This window comes from Oryctolagus cuniculus, chromosome 6, assembly GCF_964237555.1.
Source record: "Oryctolagus cuniculus chromosome 6, mOryCun1.1, whole genome shotgun sequence".
In the NCBI taxonomy this organism is placed as follows: domain Eukaryota; kingdom Metazoa; phylum Chordata; class Mammalia; order Lagomorpha; family Leporidae; genus Oryctolagus; species Oryctolagus cuniculus.
This window is the reverse complement of record NC_091437.1, coordinates 127,870,494-127,888,133: the sequence shown is the minus strand read 5'-3', so window position 1 is coordinate 127,888,133 and position 17,640 is coordinate 127,870,494. Positions and strand designations below refer to the sequence as shown.

Below are 17,640 nucleotides of genomic sequence, written 5' to 3'. Positions count from 1 at the left end.
TGGGGAATGAACCAGTGGATAGAATAGCTCTGTCTCTCCCACCCCTCTGTAAAGTCAGCTCATTCGAAAGTTCCAGCCGAGGGTGCCTGTGTCCTGCTCAGACTCTGGCAGGGCCCTCACATGGGGAGGGCACCCCAGCTTCTCAGGAGAGAGATTCAACCTCGCCAGGAACTAGGGCCTAGTTCTTGTCCCCACCCCTTCATCCACTGATGGCCCGGGGGAGCAGGAAGGACTAGCCCCCATTCGGCTCACCTGCGTTGTGTGCCTCTGTCTCCCAGGCTCACCTGCGGTACGTGCCGCTGTCTCCCAGGGGCCTCCCAGTGCTTGGTTTGATCCCAACAGGGAACCTTGAGGAGGCAGAACTGTGGCTCTCCCACTCTGGCCGTGGCTGCCCACTCTGGCCGTGGCTGCGTCCTGCCTGGGTCTCCCTGCCTGCCTGCCCCGAGGGGGGCCCCTCCGTGGACTCACACTGAGAGGAACTGAGGCTTCTCCGACCCTCTGGAGCCCACCCCCTTCCCAGGAGGCAGAACCCCTGCAGGAGCCCGTAGCCAGGCCCCCGGGCTGCAGACTTCCACACGGATGCTGATGCCGGAGGGTGACTAAGCTGCTGACTAAGAGAGCCAACTTCCTCTTCCCAGGCAGCGGCCTGTGCCATGAAGTTGTTTTGCTCTGACAAATTCTGGTCATGCGCCTTCCTGCCCCCTTCGCACGATTCTGCAGGGGCCACCAGCTGTGAAAAGCTCGCTCTTTGTCCTTGTGCCCTTTTTTTCTGTTGCTGTCACTGGTGCAGGATTCTGTACCAGTTCCTAACCACGTTGGCCGGAAGACCCTGGCCTCACGCAGGAAGGGTGGAGGAACTACGCCCTCCCATCCCCAAACCAGCAGTCATTTGGATGCTGGGCTCTTCCAGAAAATCTGGGACGTATGTGCAGTTTACAGAAGCCCTGATCCATTTCAATTAAAATGGCTTTAATAATCACAAACATAACTGGAAAAAAAAAGCAGCAAAGCATGTCTGTGTGCTTCTGATTGTTTCTACAGATGGTCTCTACCGTATTCTTTCTAAAGCAGCGCTCATTCCAGATGTTCCCTGGGTGGAGACATCTTTAATGCTGAATATTGTGATTCTTTGTGTGCTGTGTTCTGTTTAATCAAAGCAGTTCTTTATATAATAAAGTACAACGTTAGCTAGCCAGCTCCGACTCTTCATCGGAACTCACCAGTGAGGGGCAGGCGTTTAGCACGGTGGTTAAGATGCCCACCTCACTTATCAGAGTGCCTGGATTTGATACCTGACTCTGCTTCTGAATCCAGCTTCCTGATAATGCAGACCCTGGAGTGCAACTGCACAAACCAGAGTAAAATTCTTCTTAGAGCATTTTTCTTGGTTTCTGTGTAAAAATGCAGTTATCACTGCAGTTTGAGTGGGAGAGAAGGGTTCTCTTCCCCAGAACATTCCAGACTGGACATTTGGGATAGTCTGGTGCCTGGAGGTCCCATTGCACTACCAGCAGAAGTTATTCCAGCCACGCAGGGTCATGCCTGTGCCCTGGCTGGTGCTCTCTGCTATGCAGAGAGGTGACCGTGGAAGGCTTCGCTGTGGTAGACCAGCTGCCTCAGGAACACTGACTGCTGAGTGTCACACACCCTATCTGGCTCCACAACCCTGTTCCTGGAATGTTCTCTCAAGCGCACCCACGGCCTCGGGTTCAGAGGCTCTGTCATCTGTCAAAGGCCAGGCTTATGAACCTTCAAGGAGTAACAGTAAATCTCCCAGGATTAGTGGGACTACTATAGGCACCAGGGCTTGGTGTAACTTAGGGAGAGGAGGGGTTAGGTCTTGCTATCAAACTGTGTAAGTGCAGCAGGATTCAGCGGGCTAGGCGAGGGATGCATTTTGGTTCTGTTTCATATTTTTAGGAATAGGAACTACTACTCACTGCTCATCTCCAGACAGGAAGAAGCACTTCTGTGTCAACGTCAGAAGCAGTTTCTGCCTGAGGGTCACTTCTGAGTCCATCTCCACTGTGGCCACCGTCACATGGCGCATGGAGGCCTCTTGAGAATTGTGCTCCACACCCTGTGAACCTCACTGAAAGTCATGTGAGTCACCCAGCGACATCCTCCCCTGCCCTTACTTTTCTTACAAATACGGCCTTTTGGTTTCAGTATCTTTTTTTCTTTTTGTACTTGAAAAGCAGGGAAAGACAGAGGCAGATATAGAAAGATCTTCCGGGTGTGGCATAGTGGATAAAGCCCCACCTGCAGTGCCAGCATCCCATATGGGTGCCAGTTCCAGTCCCTGCTGCTCCACTTCCAATCCAGCTCTCTGCTGTAGCCTGGGAAAGCAGTGGAAGATGGCCCAAGTCCTTGAATCCCTGTGCCCGCATGGAGACCTGGAGGAGGTTCCTGGCTCCTGGCTTCAGATCAGCACAGCTCCGGCTATTGTGGCCAACTGGGCAGTGAACCAGCAGATGGAAGACCTCTCTCTCCCTCTGCCTCTCCTTCTCTAACTCTTTCAAATAAATCTGAAAGAAAGAAAGAGAGAGAGAGAGAGGGAGGGAGGGAGGGAGGAAGAAAAGAAAGATCTTCTATCTGCGGGTTCACCCCCTAAATGTTTACAACAACAGGGATTGGGATCAGGCCAGAGCTGGGAGCCAAGAACTCAATCCTGGTTACCTATATGGGTGACAGGGACCCAAGTCCTGGAGCCACCTGCGGCCTACCCAGAGTGTGCATTATCAGGAAGCTGGAGTAGGGAGTGCAGCCAGGATTTGAAGGCAGGCACTCTGACGGGGGACACAGGGTCCCCAGCGGTGTCTCAACCGCTGTACCAAGCACCTGCTCCTCGGGATCACTTGGCCCCGATTTTGAGCACAAGGTCCTCAGCCAGAGAGCCCACTCAGGACGATCCCTCCTCCTGCGGTCTGTGGTCCTCATGTGTTGCAGAGACAGAGGCAGAAAAAGGAGTTACTTCACAAGGAAGAAAGATAAATTGAAACTTAGTCTGTTATTTCTGGAGACCTGAATCATTCACTAAATAAAATTATTTTACTATGACTGAAAAATGGTCAACTGAGAATCTTTATAAAATCTTTTTTTTTTTTTTAAGATTTATTTATTTGAAAAAGTTACATACAGAGAGAAGGAGAGGCAGAGAGAGAGAGAGAGGTCTTCAATCCGGGACTCGAACCAGTGCCCATTTGGGATGCCAGCACTGCAGGCGGTGGTTTTACCCACTATGCCACAGTGCTGGCCCCTTAGAATCTTTATAAAATCATTTTATAAAATAGCTTCCATGCAATCCTACACCTGAGAAGCTTTCTGTTTATGATAGTGAAGTAGCTCTTTGCTTCTAGGTTATATTCCATGAACACTGAGTTTTGGTATCTTCATCTCCAATTTTTAAAAAAATATATTTATTTGAAAGGCAGAGTTAGAGAGACAGAATCTTCCATCCGCTGGTTCATTTCCCAAATGGCTGCATGGGTTGGGGCTGGGCCAGGCAGAAGCCAGGAACCTGGAGCTTCCTCTGGGTCTCCCACGTAGGTGCAGGGGTCCAAGCACTTGAGCCATCTTCTACTGCTTTCCCAGGCACGTTAGCAGGGAGCTGCTATGGGAAGTGGAGCAGCCAGGTCTCGAACTGGTACCCATATGGGATGCTGGCGTTGCTTGCAGGTGGCAACTTTACCTGCTACACCACAAAGCCAGGCCCTCCAATTTCTTTTTTTTTTTTTTTTAATATTTTTTTATTTGAAAGAGTTACACAGAGAGAGGAGAGGCAGAGAGAGAGAGAGAGAGAGGTGTCTTCCATCAACTGGTTCACTCCCCAATTGGCCGCAACGGCCGGAGCTGTGCTGATCCAAAGCCAGGAGCCAGGAGCTTCCTCCGGGTCTCCCACGCAGGTGCAGGGGCCCAAGGACTTGGGCCATCTTCCACTGCTTTCCCAGGCCATAGCAGAGAGCTGGATCGGAAGTGGAGCAGCCAGGACTCGAACTGGCACTCATATGGGATGCCAGCGCTTCAGGCCAGGGCATTAACCTGCTGTGCCACAGCGCCAGCCCCTTCAATCTCAATTGTACAGTATTTACTGAGCATGTTTGTGTACCTATTTGATACATTTATTCATTAGACACATGCTGAACAGTGAGTAGCTCTGAGGTTCCTTCATCTTTCAGTTCCCTTCTAGGCCAATTTTTTGCCTCTGCCCACTTGAGTCACCCCCTCTTCCCATCTCCCACCCAGGTAGATGGAGCCAGGAGTTTGTAATTGGACTCTGATCTGCAAAATGGCCCCAAAGGCCACAGCAGAGCTATCCAAGCCCAGGAGTCCATCCACCCAGCCAAGGGCAGTTTCTGAACCTTGGCACCCTTCCACGCTGTTCTCAGGAACCCTGTCAGGCATGGGACAAGCCCTGCTGTGTGCCCTTGTTCAAGACCTCAGACAAGGCCCACTGCCAAGCTCTGCCTCCTCTGGCTTGCGCCACCTCCCACACACCCTCCTCTCATTTTGGAGGGCTCTCAACTGCACACCATGTAGCTGGTTCTTGATGACATCTGTCAGGTGTTCTGACAGTCACAGTGCAGTGGTAGCCTTGCCTTCACCTGCAGCAGCTCCTGGACAGGTACTTACCGACAACAGCTCCTGGCACTGTGCATCACTCGGAGCACTTGTCTCTCCACCCGGTCTCGCTTTGGGGGGATGGTGGGTGGACACAGGCAGCTACTTCAGTGCAGCCCCAGCTCTGACTCCCTGAGGTGTCCTGCAAGGCAGTGACGTCAGCAGCGCATGCCATGGGAATGTTTGGAAGGCCCCTGGCCTCTCCCAACCTTTGTAAATTCACTTTCCGCCCACCTCTCTGCTCCCTACCCTTCACCCCTCCACAGCACCCTTCCTTGAATTCAACTTGAGGCATTTCCCAAAAGGGTATTTTCTCTGCATCCTAGAGGCAGAGCATATGCCCGGCATTTCAAATGATGAGGTCTGGCTAGCCGCTCATAGATGAATGGATGGAGTGCCGAGCTGGCAGACAGATAGGTGGGTGTGGGTGAGTACAGAGTGAGCTCTGCCTAGGAATACCCAGCAAAGATGCCACACAGACAGAGGGCCCCGCTCGCCCAAGGGGTTAAGAACCTGGTGGGATTCGTCGACTCTACAGGGTGAAAATTTTTCAAAATTGTTTTCAAAAAATGAATAACTTATGGGGCCGGCCTGTGGCTCACTTGGTTAATCCTCCACCTGCAGCACCGGAATCCCATATGGGCGCCGGGTTCTAGTCCCGATTGCTCCTCTTCCAGTCCAGCTCTCTGCTGTTGCCGGGGAGGGCAATGGAGGATGGCCCAAGTGCTTGGGCTCCTGTACCCACATGGGAGACCAGGAAGAAGCACCTGGCTCCTGGCTTCGGCTCGGCTCAGAGCCGTCTGTAGCGGCCATTTGGGGAGTGAACCAGCAGAAGGAAGACCTTTCTCTCTGTCGCTCTCTCACTGTCTATAACGCTGTCAAATAAATAATAAATTAAAAAAAGAATTAAAAAATACATAACTTAGAATCTAGACTGTTTACAAGTGTCTAATCAACAGAGCAAAACAAGGGTGACTCTACAGTTTTTCATATACAACCATATATATATGTCTCTCTCTCTCTCTCTCTCTATATATATATGCCTGTAGTTGCTAAGTTATACCTTTTTGAAATGTTCAGTGTTTCTTCACTTGTGTGAGAGGGCCACTACTTTCTCAATTGAACAAAATGTGCCGACTTTCACCATCAACATTCTTCACCCTTGAACTTGGAGGCAACTTTAAAGACTGGGAGAGCTTTCAGATCCCATCCAGAAGTCTCACCCTTAGCTGTATGCGTGACGCATCTGGAGAAACTTAAACGGCTTGATGCCCAGATTTTATCTCAAGTCCATTACATTAGAATCTCTGAAGATGGGACCCAGACTCCAATATTTTTCCTTTGTTTTGAGAAGCTTTTTTATTTTTTACATATTTTATATATGTATTTGCTGTTATATATTTATATTATATATATATTTACTTTTTGTCTTTTGTTTAACACCATATTTTTCAAAATTTTTTTTTTTTTGACAGGCAGAGTGGATAGTGAGAGAGATACAGAGAGAAAGGCCTTCCTTTGCCGTTGGTTCACCCTCCAATGGCCGCCACGGCTGGCACGCTGCGGCTGGCACACCGCGCTGATCCGAAGCCAGGAGCCAGGTGCTTCCTCCTGGTCTCCCATGCGGGTATAGGGCCCAAGCACTTGGGCCATCCTCCACTGCCTTCCCTGGCCACAGCAGAGAGCTGGCCTGGAAGAGGGGCAACCGGGACAGAATCCAGCACCCTGACCGGGACTAGAACCCGGTGTGCCAGCGCCGTAAGGCAGAGGATTAGCCTATTGAGCCACGGCGCTGGCCTAACACCATATTTTAAAGACTCCCCAAGTGCAGTCAAGGCTGAACCACTACTGTAACCCACATGCTGCTGAGACTAACAAGACTTCCATGCAAACTGGAGGGTTTTGTGTGCTTGCCGAGAATCAGGCTTGAAGCCAGTCTCATTCCAATCCCTCCCCATCATCCCCGTCGTCTTCTCCACTCGTTTCTGTCCCAGCAACCAAGAAGGACTCAAGGGCTGTGTCCATGAGGATCCAAGTTCGGGGGAGCTCCACCATTTTGTGAGAGCTCTGCTTTTCCCTTCCTGAACTGAACTTCTGGGCCCCAAGGTAGTTTCAGGACTTAAGACAATTGCAGTGAATCCTGACAAGTTTACAAAACAACACCAGACCAGAGCTGGCCAGTCCCCAGAATCACAGGAATGTAGGAACACCACGAGCCCTGGGGGCGCTCTCCCAGCCCCTGGCCCCTGGCCTCATATTCACTGCCCTGGTGCAAACTGAACCCCCGGCACCTGGGGCGTCCCTGGCTCTCCAGGACCCGCCATTGCAGCAGCTTTGAGAAATGGTTTTCTTCAGCCCTAACTACTCTGGTTCTGCTCTCACAGTTTGGTTTCTGGGCTGAGGCCATTCCATGGGCTCATTTGGACACACAGTGTCTGGGGAAGCCCACCCAGAAAGTATCTTCTCCTAGAATTCAGAGGTAGCCAGGTGGAGAGGAGAGCTCACCATCTCATCCTCCATTTCCGTCCATTGCTTCTTCCAACACCCACCAACTCTGCAGGGCTCCCGTGAGGGGTTCGGCCAAAAGACTTTCACACACCACCAGCAGATTGCAGTTGTGTATTTAACCTCCTATGTGCCTAACCTACATGGGCCATGGGAAGGGGAAGAGAAACACTGGAAGAGCTGCCTGGCTGGGCTGAATTCTAAGTTATGGGTTCCTACATCCGGATGCCTTACAAAATCATCTTCCTACAGGAAAATCGGCTGCCGCAGGGGTAGCAGGGGCTGCAGGGGTCGCAGGGGCTGCAGGGGCTGCAGGGGCTGCAGGGGTTACAGGGGTTGCAAGGGCTACAGGGGCTGCAGGGGTTGCAGGGAGAAGTGCATGGGTAGCACGGCGACTCGATCTTCACACAGCTGCCCAGCCCGTACGAGTACGTCACGTCCTTCTCGTCCACACACGGCGGCAAGCTGAACTCTTTGCAGATGTTCATGTAGCTGTACTTTTTCGACCCAAGGCAGTCGTACCTGTTCTCCCGCTCGGCTGACACACACACCTTTCCGTCCTTCACTCGTACTTTGACTTGGTCAGGTTCAAAGCCGCACACGTTCACCGATCCTAAAATGTTACTGCTACAGCAAGAGGAGGCCAGGATTCTATTCGTGGTTCTTCTCAGTCTGGAATTGAGCAAAAAGAGAGGGCAAGGGAAGAAGGTGCTTAGACCTCAGCCACAGCCTGTGACGCCACATTTCAATCTATATTATTGTTTGTAGCATAAGTTAACAGCAGTCAGTGTGAAAGGTTGAACTCTACAGATATGTGTTAGTTATTACCATTAATATTTTTTTTTTTTTTTGGATAGGCAGAGTGGACAGTGAGAGAGAGAGACAGAGAGAGAAAGGTCTTCCTTTGCCGTTGGTTCACCCTCCAATGGCCGCCGCTGCAGCCGGCGCACCGCGCTGATCCGATGGCAGGAGCCAGGATCCAGGTGCTTTTCCTGGTCTCCCATGGGGTGCAGGGCCCAAGCACCTGGGCCATCCTCCACTGCACTCCCTGGCCATAGCAGAGAGCTGGCCTGGAAGAGGGGCAACCGGGACAGAATCCGGCGCCCCGACCGGGACTAGAACCCGGTGTGCCGGCGCCGCAAGGTGGAGGATTAGCCTATTGAGCCACGGCGCCGGCCAGTTATTACCATTAATATTAGTAATGCCACATATTAGTAGTGATACATAAGTATCAACAGAGCTTTTCTCTTCAATGGGACGCACCCAGGAGACACCATTTTAACTCAGCATTTTAGAGATGCTGCCAGTTTGGGAAGCCTGCCCTGCAATATGAAGTCCTGATGGTGTCACTGGGCAGTCTCACAGACTCAGCCGGAAAGTTCCATCCACAGCCACATGGCAGGAGAGCCACAGCCTGGCCCTGCCCACTGGGACCTGGCCCTGCCCACTAGGATCTGGCTCTGCCCTTTGGGACCTGGCCCTGCCTACTCGGAGTTGGCTCCTCCTGCCACTGCCAAACTGCCCCACACTTGGACACCAGGCACCACAGAGACCATCAGCTTGCGGCTGGGTAGCTCAGGCACTGGGCTGGTTGGGAGCCCACCAGTTTGCAAGAGCTGATCGCACACACCTCTTCCCAGCTCCTTGTTCCCTGCCTTCCTGTGGATAGCTTGGAATCAGTCACCGTGGGAATCTTCACAACAATTAACTAAACACTGCAGATCAGGGCCCCACGGAGCCAGCTGTTAAATACCACTGCGGTGATCCCTGTAGACTAGGTGGTCCTACTGTGTGAATCCTTAATAAAAAAAATGGCAAGAGTGACTCACACCTATCCATCGGTTAGGATACATGGAGAAGTCATAGACTTCTGGACCCCGAGGAGCTAAGTTTATGTATCTTGTCTGTGCCACGTGGACAAGGTACTTCTCTACGCCTCAGTTTCGTTATCTGTAAAATTAAGACAATGCCAGTGTTCTTCAGAAAGTTCATAGAAAGCAGAATTACAAGTTTTATTATGGTGTCAAAAATCTTGAATTTCCATGCGTTGTTTTTTCACAAGAATCCTTTTTCCTTGAACTTCTGGAAGACACAGTGGTAGTCTACCTCACTGGGTTTTTGTGAGGTCTAAATTAGTAATGCAGGAAAAGTATTTACCGTAGCACTTGGTGCATAGTTAGGGTGTTAGGTTTCTCTCTTTTAATATTCCATGGAAAGCATTAAGTATATTAAAGCCATTATTTCATTTAATCTGCACAATAACTGTGATATACAGATGTAATTATCATTGTCACCGTTCATGCTGAATTTTGTTTGTAAATTTCCTTCCTTTTTGCTGTATACATTGTTCAGCTTAACTGTAGAAGACTCAGAAAATGCAGATCAGCACAAGATGGGATATTTTAAAAATACCCATAATCCCTTGTAACACTTAACATTATGGTGCTAGACTTTCCATATGTGTATTCCTATATTCATATAGTTCGGTGTGTTCTTATGAAATCGTGCTATATGTAGTACACTTAGCTGCTGTTTTTCACACAAGTCTTAATCATGATTGAGTTAACAAAGGTGTGGGTTCACTATTCCTGTACTGAAAGCTAAGACTCTTAGTGGCTAATTACACAACATCAAATAGAACTTAGTCCAGCAAGACACAGGCAAACAGAAACGACTTGTGTAACACCCCAGCGGACTGTCAGCTCCACTTCCTCCCCCAGGCCACAAGCAACCTGGGTGGCACAGGGCTGTCTTTTTTTAAGATTTGTCTTATTCATTTTGAAAGGCCAAGTTGGGATGGGCTATCTTCTATCCATGGGTTTACTCCCCATACTGAAGCCAGGAACCTGGAACTTCCTCCAGGTCTCCCATGTGGGTGCAGGGGCCCTAGAACGTGGGCCATCTTCTGCTGCTTTCCCAGGCACATTAGCAAAAAGCTGGTGCTGGAGCAGAGCCAGGACTCTGCACCAGCACCAACATAGGATGCTGCACCACAGGTGGCGACTTTACCTGCTATGCCACAGCGCCAGCCTCAGGGCTGTCTTACCCAGGGTGCTCCAGAGTGGCCTGTACCATACCATGGAGGGCAGCAGGAGAATCAGCACTAGGTCCTCCATGTGGGCTTGCAAAGATGTAGGGACCCAGCCCAGACTCAGCCAGGAGCCCGTGGTGCCCTCTGGAGGGATCACAGGGTTGAACCCAGATCAGCCACAGCCAAGGCGGGCAGGGACCCCCATCGCTGCTATGGTGATTCTGCAAGACGCAGCTCTCTTGCAGCCTGCAGAAGTCAGCCAAAGTTCACCCCCAGATCCATGCCCTTGGCAGCCTGTGTGCCAGGGAGGGAGCGACTCCACACTACTGCCGAGTTCCCTCTTCTCTGTGCCTCTCCCTTTGGCTCCTGCGACCCCGCAGCAGCTGCACAGGGGTCTTGAATCCATCGAGTCTTCAGAAAATTGTTTAAAAACCTTTGGCCAGGTCAGACTTCTTCCTCTTCTTGCTTCTAGGCAGTAGTTAGCAGCAAGGCAGTGTGGGTTTACAGGAAAATGGAGGGGCCATATTTTTCTGGCAACATGACTCTTGCCTGGAGTTGCACCCTGTATGGGATTTTCCATGGCTCTCTGGGGTTCTGCCTCCCATCCTTGTGAACAGGGACGAAGTTCAAACCTCAGGAAACAGGGAAACCTGCCCCGCAGGGAGCCTGCTGGAAATGCCAGGGCAATGGAAGCAGACAGCAGGTGCCTGTGCTGCCACCTCTTCTCCCTGGTGAAGCTGGAGTTCACTGCCCACAGCAGGGGCATCTGTTCAGCCATCTTCACAAGGCGTCAGTCCCACCCAGCCTCGCACTGAACAAGGTAGCAGAGATGTCACAAATGCCCACCTCCGCCTGGGCGCGAAGGGAGGGGAGCCTTCATCCCGGCCTCCTTTGGGTGCTTGGCTTCGAAGACCTGTTTAAACTCGACCTCTCCCTTCCAACACATCTTCTTCTTTTTCTTTTCTTCTCCCTTTGCCTTTTTTCCTGCCTGTTCTCTCTTCTCCAGACGTTGGGTGAAGACAGCGTCACTCAGCAGACAGGTGCACCTGACTCCACGGCTGAGCTCTGCAAGTTGCAGGTGGCGAGGACCCACACCCAGGGTTTCAGATTCAGTGGATCTGGGGTGGGGCCGAGGATTTGCATTTTGAAGAAGTGCTGGGTGATGCCGCTTAGGCTGGTCCAGGGAACACACTTTGAGAACCACTAACCTAGTGATTAAACGTGTGGAGTCCAGACTCAGGCAAACATGGCTTCAAGTCTTGGCTCTGCCACATCCAGCAGACAAGAACAGTGTTCCTGCATCTGTTTCAGCATTTGCAAGATGACTGAGATGATGTTGGCCCACCAGGGTGGGAGAAGGTCAGACAGCCACAAAGCACCAGGCATGGTTTTCACTCAGCAAACTCTGAGGCTCCCTTACCAGGCTGTACCAGGCCCCACCTATCTGAGGCTTAATGTGATCAAACCCCAAGTCTTCATCATTAAACAGTACAGTCAAACCAGAGAGCGTTTGACCTCAGTGGGCACCTGTGCCTACCTCTGCAGCCAAGGGGTGACAGGGCCGCAAGGCCTACGCATATGAAGAGATTAGCCTAAGAGGGGACTGAAGGGCCCAGCTCTCTCTGACCTCTGCAGAGGACACAGAGGAAAAGGAAGGAGTCTTCTCGGTGGGTGAGCCAGGTTTTCACCAGCCAGAGATCCCTGGAGTGGCTCTCTGCTGGCTTCCCATGGCTCAATCATGCTCTGGCCTCTGGGAATAGACCTGGACAAGGCACCAGCAAACCCACAAAGAGCTGAACCCCACAAAGGGACTGTCACCAGCCTCACCGAGGAAGAGTGGATTTGCCAAAAACCTCGTGCTCAGGGCATGAAGGGGGTATCAGGAGAAGAAATGAGAAGTCCAATTTTGATGTTTTAACGTGGTGCCCTTCATGTCGGGGTTCTCAAGGGAATTTCTTTTTTTAAAGATTTGTTTATTTATTTGAAAGTCAGAGATACACAGAGAGAGGAGAGACAGAGAGAGGGAGAGAGAGAGGTCTTCCATCCGATTGTTCACTGTCCAGTTGGACACAACGGCTGAAGCTGCGCCCATCTGAAGCCAGGAGCTTCTTCCAGGTTCTCATGTGGCTGTAGGGGCCCAAGGACTTGGGCCATCTTCCACTGCTTTCCCAGGCCAAAGCAGAGAGCTGGATTGGAAGAGGAGGAGCCGGGTCTTGAACTGGTGCCCATATGGGATGCCAGCGCTTCAGGCCAGGGCGTTAATCTGCTGTGCCACAGCACCAGCCCCCTCAAGGGAATTTCTTAGAGAGGTTCAGGCCACAGGTAGTTGGGTGCATGGATGGAGGGGCAGTCTCAGGATTAATTTCCAGAGCCAGTAACAGGTGCAGAGGTTGAGCCCAGTGCAGCTCCTGGGTACAGCTGGGATGCCCACAGGCCTGGTGCCAGGTGTCAGAGCCACAGTGAGACACCCACTAATTAGATAAGCTCCCAGAGGCAGCACTGAGGAGGGGCTGGGGTTTGTGTCTCCAGCTGTAGGACAAGAAAGACTGCGAAGTGTGATGGCAAGTCAGGTGCGAACTCCCGTGCGGCTTGTGGCACCAAATTCAGTCACCTCTCGTTTCCGAGGAGGAAGGGTCAAGGGCACTGCCAGTGCTTTGGGCGCAAATATGACTTAGGGAGGAAAAGGAGATCTCAGGGAAGTGAAACAAACCCAAGTGCTCGCTAAGGAAGACACTGCCAAGGTATTTCTGGAAGCAGCCGCTCAAGAAACAGTGGAGATGGGCCAGAACCTCCATGCCCAGTCTGACAAGACACACATGAGTCGGCTGGCTCAGGAGTGCTCAAGAAACTTAAGGGTGCTGATGGGGCCAGCGCCGTGGCTCACTTGGTTAATCCTCCACCTGCGGCACCAGCATCCCATATGGGTGCTGGGTTCTAGTCCCGGTTGCTCCTCTTCCAGTCCAGCTCTCTGCTGTGGCCCGGGAAGGCAGTGGAGGAGAGCCCAAGTGCTTGGGCCCTGCACCTGTGTAGGAGACCAGGAAGAAGCACCTGGCTCCTGGCTTCGGATCTGTGTAGTTCCGGCTGAAGTGGCCATTTCGGGGGTGAACCAATGGAAGGAAGATCTTTCTGTCTCTCTCTCAATGTCTAACTCTATCTGTCGAATAAAAAAAAAAAGTTCATGGAAATTGGAATTAAAGCATAATTTAAAAAAGAAAAAAGAAACTTAAGGGTGCTCGTAAGAAAGTGTGAGCCAAGGCTCAATGAGCCCCAGAGACAGCAGGTCCACGTTCACGTAGAACACTGATTTCAGTGGGGACAAGGCAACTGTGAAGCAGGGAGTCTTTCTCGTTGGGCAGCGGACCTCTGGACGACACAGCCTGACAGCTGAAAGGGTGAGGTGACTAACAGATCTGGTATCCCTGCATGGATGGAAGCTCATGTGACTATGGATCCCAGACTCAGAAGGCCTGCAGCGAGTTTCACACCAAGGACTGGCTGTAAGCATTGAATCTCCATGGTATTTCTGGACCTGTTCAGTCATGGATCAGGAGCTGGCTGAGAGACCAGACAAAAAGAGCTATTTCACTGGAAGAAAAAAATAGTCACTGTGGGAGTCCTCTGGGTGAGGGGTTGGGGTTAGGGCTTATTTCTCCCCATATTCAGGAAAACTGAATATTTAGCTTTGTCGGAGGCACTAATCCCTACTGGGGAGTGAAATCTCAAGCTGTCAGAAATAGAGCGTAGAAATTTCACAAGGTGTTATGAATGGGAAGGAAAGTGGCTGGGGAGAAAAGAGGGCGAGCCGTAGGTCGTTTCTAAGTGGACATGGAGTTGTCAGTTCAGAGATGTAGGAATTAATGTGAAGGCATCACCAGCTTCACATACTGCCGCAGGCACAGGGGAAAATCTAAGACCCATATACTGTCAGGAAAAGCGGCACAAACCAGAGAAGTTCTCATATCTTGTATGATGTACGAGATGTGTGGCTCCCTATGTAGCCATAACGGCTAGGGCTGGGCCAACGCAAAGCTGGGAGCCTGGAATTCCATCCAGGTCTCCCATGTGGGTAGTAGGATCCCAAGCACTTGGGCCATCTTCCACTGCTTTCCCAGGCTCATTAGCAAGGATATGGATAGGCAGCAGAGCAGCTGGAACTCGACGTGGTCCTCATATGAGCTGCCAGCATTGCAGGTGGCAAGTTAACCTGATGTGCCACAATGCCAGTCCCAGCATCAAACATTAAAAAGAGTTTGCGGAGCTGGCACTGTGGCATAGCAGGTTGGGCCACTGCCTGCAGCGCTGGCATCCCATATGGGTGCTGGTTTGAGTCGCAGCTGCTCTGCTTCTGATCCAGCTCCCTGCTGGTGTGCCTGGGAAGGCAGGGGAAGATGGCCCAAGTCCTTGGGCCCCTGCACCCACATGGGAGACCCGGAGGAAGCTCCTGGCTGCTGGCTTCTGGCTTCAGACTGGCCCAGCTCCAGCTGTCACAGCCATTTGGGAAGTGAAACAGCTAATGGAAGATCTCTCTCTCTTTCTCTGCCTCTCCCTCTCAGTAACTCCACCTTTCAAGTAAAATAAATAAGTCTAAAAAAAAAAAAAAAGAGTTCCAGACTCATGGTGTGAACAATTTATTTTAATTTGATATCCTAAGTAGTAAAAATAAACAATGAGAGTATAGCTGAATTTATAACTTTGTCACAGGTCCATTCCTGATCTTTGTGACTGGTGACCTAGACAGTAATTGTCATTGTCCTTTCCAATGACACATCACAGTCACTGTTGTCAAGGGACTCTATTCATCCATCCATCATCCCTACCTGTCTAATCTATCGTCTATATTTATCATTTGTTATCTATCATCTATCATTTATAATATCCATTCATCCATCATCCATTTTCCTATGCATATGTTTTCTAAAATAATTAGCATACTAAACACAATTTTTCTGCGCCTTGCTTTTTTCACCAATATGTAAAATGCTTTCTCAATCCTTTTTCCATATTATCCCAGCATATGAATGGTCTGTAATTTATTTAACCAGGGACAGTGCTTTCAACTGCCTTTCCACCAACAGTAACAGATTAAATGGCATAGGTAGAAAGTTTGAAAAGGAAAGCTTTCTCCTGGACACAAAGAAAATGTCATCAAACCCCAAAATTTGTAGAGTGATTTTTAAAAGTATCCAGTTCTATCAAAGCTCTTTAAAAGTCTGTTATGAAAGCTGCAACTTCTGTAATTTATTCATACAGCCTTTAGTCGGGCTGGAGAAGGTGGGCAACAGATTATGGATGTCTGGAGTTGGGGGCTGGGAGAAAGGCTTCCCTCCAAAACCCAGGAAATGCTTCTATTGTTCAGTTTGCTCCCCTACTCTCAAAGCCTCTGGCAAATATTAAGGATTTGATCAATTATGATTACTTCTGTAGTCATTTCTGTAAGTCCAAATATACTCCAATCACTTCATTCATAACCAGAAAAAAATGTTTAGTTTGTCATTGCCAATGGCTTTTTAATGACACCCCCGTTTCTATCTGTCATTAAAGCCACCTTATTTATCATGTTGGCACACCTACCATTAAACCACCACCAACCTTGCCAACTGACGTCATTACATTGTCTTTTGAGAATCTTACCATTCCCGTCATGCTCCCACTTGTTCTCCTTAAATCTTCCCTAAGTCACCAGGGTCCTTGTGTTGAACCCTTTTGATCTTTGTTCAAGTATAGACTGCCACGTTCCCCACCCCCGCCCTACCGTATTTCAACTTATAAGGCTAATATACCAACTAGAGAACAAGTTCCCTTACTTGGCAAGCTCTCTCTTTTCATCCTCTATGGCTCTAATGGCTTTCCTCTCCAAACTTCTGAGAGATGGTCGAAGACAGTAAAGCTTGTAGTCACACAGGCAGCAAGGGTAGATGTCACACAGGCCACAGGAACGGGACCTCTTGGAATAGCATAGGCAGTAGGGGTACGGGTGCAAGTCACAACAGCAGTACGGATGCATGTACAGGTCGCACAGGCAACGCGTGCTAAGTTCGTCGATGCATCTCAGTTGCCTGAGTTCTCTGTCCACCTTCTTTATGTCCCTTCTAACGCTGTCCAAAAGACAACTCAGTGCAGCCATTACAGTCACACCTTATTGTTCTGTGAGTACCTTTGGGGAATGGCACTCAGGGGAAAAAAATTGTTCTAAGCTCTTCTCAGAAGTTTCTTTTAAAAATACATGAGGCCCACATGGTTCACTTACTTGAAGGCTTCTGCTCTGTGACCTCACCGCCCTCTGAGGATGTCATAGTCTTCTGGTTGCCATGTGAACCGCACTCAGTCATGGCCTGCTGAGCCCCTCCTGAGCTGCAGAGCTGCCCCAGAACCACACGAACATTGAGGGTTTATTCACCGTGGGTGGGAGGGGTCACTGCTCTTTGGGTTCACGGGGTTGATGGTTCATGTCCCTGACTGTGTAAGCGCTGGGAATGAGCCCTAGCTGTGTCTCTGTGTTGGTTGATCTCGAGGTGGGGGGCCATGGCAGGAGCTGCCCGGCTCTTTTCTCTGTGTCCTTTAGCTCTAGCCCCTTGGACTCTACAACTTATTCAGGCTCCAGGCAGGCAGACTATTACAAATTTTTCTTAGAGTTATCCTAACCAAGGCAGCCCTTGATCTCGACCTTCTGAGTGCGAAGTCTCTCAGTCCTGCCCGTTCTTTGCTCATGAGGGTCCTGGCTATCCCAGGCCATGAGTTGTGCAGCGGAGGGGGGTTCCTGCCCTCATCTTCCACCACTCAGTGCTCAGAGCCTTGTCTTTAGGGATCACCTCCCAGCACCTGCACCCTGATCACACCTCTGAGCCCCCAGAGGCCTTGTCCCTCGGTGACCCCAGTGGTGATCCTGATACTCCTGTGGTACTGCCTAAAGCTTCTCAACGCCAATGCCCGACACCCCTACTTCAGCCAGTTCCCTGCACGCTCCATTGGATCAACATCGCGGGCCTTAGGCACAGCCTCCTGGCTTGCGCTCCTTCTACCCAGCTAGTCCTTTCCCTCAAACCGCTGTCCAGCTCTCAACCCTCCTTTTCATGGGTTAGGGCATTTGGTACTTGAGGACAAGTGGTTGGATGTGGCGCAGGAGAGGGAGACAGGGGCCAGGAGTGAAGGAATCTGCCGGCCAGACTGAGTTTGCACTTTATTCTGAGCCCGGTGGAGAATCGTTGGTTTTCTTTGCTATTGAGAAGTGGAAAGGTAGTCAGATAGCCACCCTGAAGGTGAATTGCAAGGGGGCATCTGGAGGGGGGTCTTCCGCTGGAAGACAAGAGATGATAGAACTCCAGGCTGGGGATCAGGGCGTGGGGATGGCCAGGAGAAAGCCAGGGGGACGGCCGCCATGCACGTCCATTCAGGGCCCATCCGCGTCGCAACCAGAGTGGTTTTCATGGGTAAAGCTGTCCTCTCTCAAGTTCTCCCCACCCTGCCCACCTTAAAACCCTTCAAAG

The 17,640-nt window shown here is 50.6% G+C and overlaps 1 protein-coding gene and 1 long non-coding RNA gene across 2 annotated transcripts in view; one reads left to right on the top strand and one right to left on the bottom strand.

Annotated features, from left to right (window-relative positions):
- The window catches only part of LOC127490744 (uncharacterized), a 32,746-nt gene that overhangs the window by 5,946 nt on the left and 9,160 nt on the right, over window positions 1-17,640 (top strand). The window contains exon 2 of the long non-coding RNA XR_007919128.2: window positions 1,954-2,103. This is a non-coding gene — a long non-coding RNA (uncharacterized lncRNA). The remainder of the gene's footprint in view (window positions 1-1,953; window positions 2,104-17,640) is intronic.
- On the bottom strand, window positions 7,226-16,411 carry ODF1 (outer dense fiber of sperm tails 1). The gene is made up of 2 exons (XM_002710721.4): window positions 15,961-16,411; window positions 7,226-7,797 (listed from the first exon to the last, which is right to left on the bottom strand). The coding sequence occupies exons 1-2, from the start codon at window positions 16,278-16,280 to the stop codon at window positions 7,356-7,358; spliced, it is 762 nt and encodes a 253-aa protein (XP_002710767.1). The 5' UTR covers window positions 16,281-16,411; the 3' UTR covers window positions 7,226-7,355.

Bases quoted from the DNA above. Each gene is read 5' to 3' on its own strand.
- ODF1 (XM_002710721.4), bottom strand. From the start codon at position 16,280: ATGGCTGCACTGAGTTGTCTTTTGGACAGCGTTAGAAGGGACATAAAG. The intron at 7,798-15,960 runs GTAAGGGAACTT...GCTCAATTCCAG, and splicing joins GAAAAGAGAGAGCTTGCCAA to ACTGAGAAGAACCACGAATA.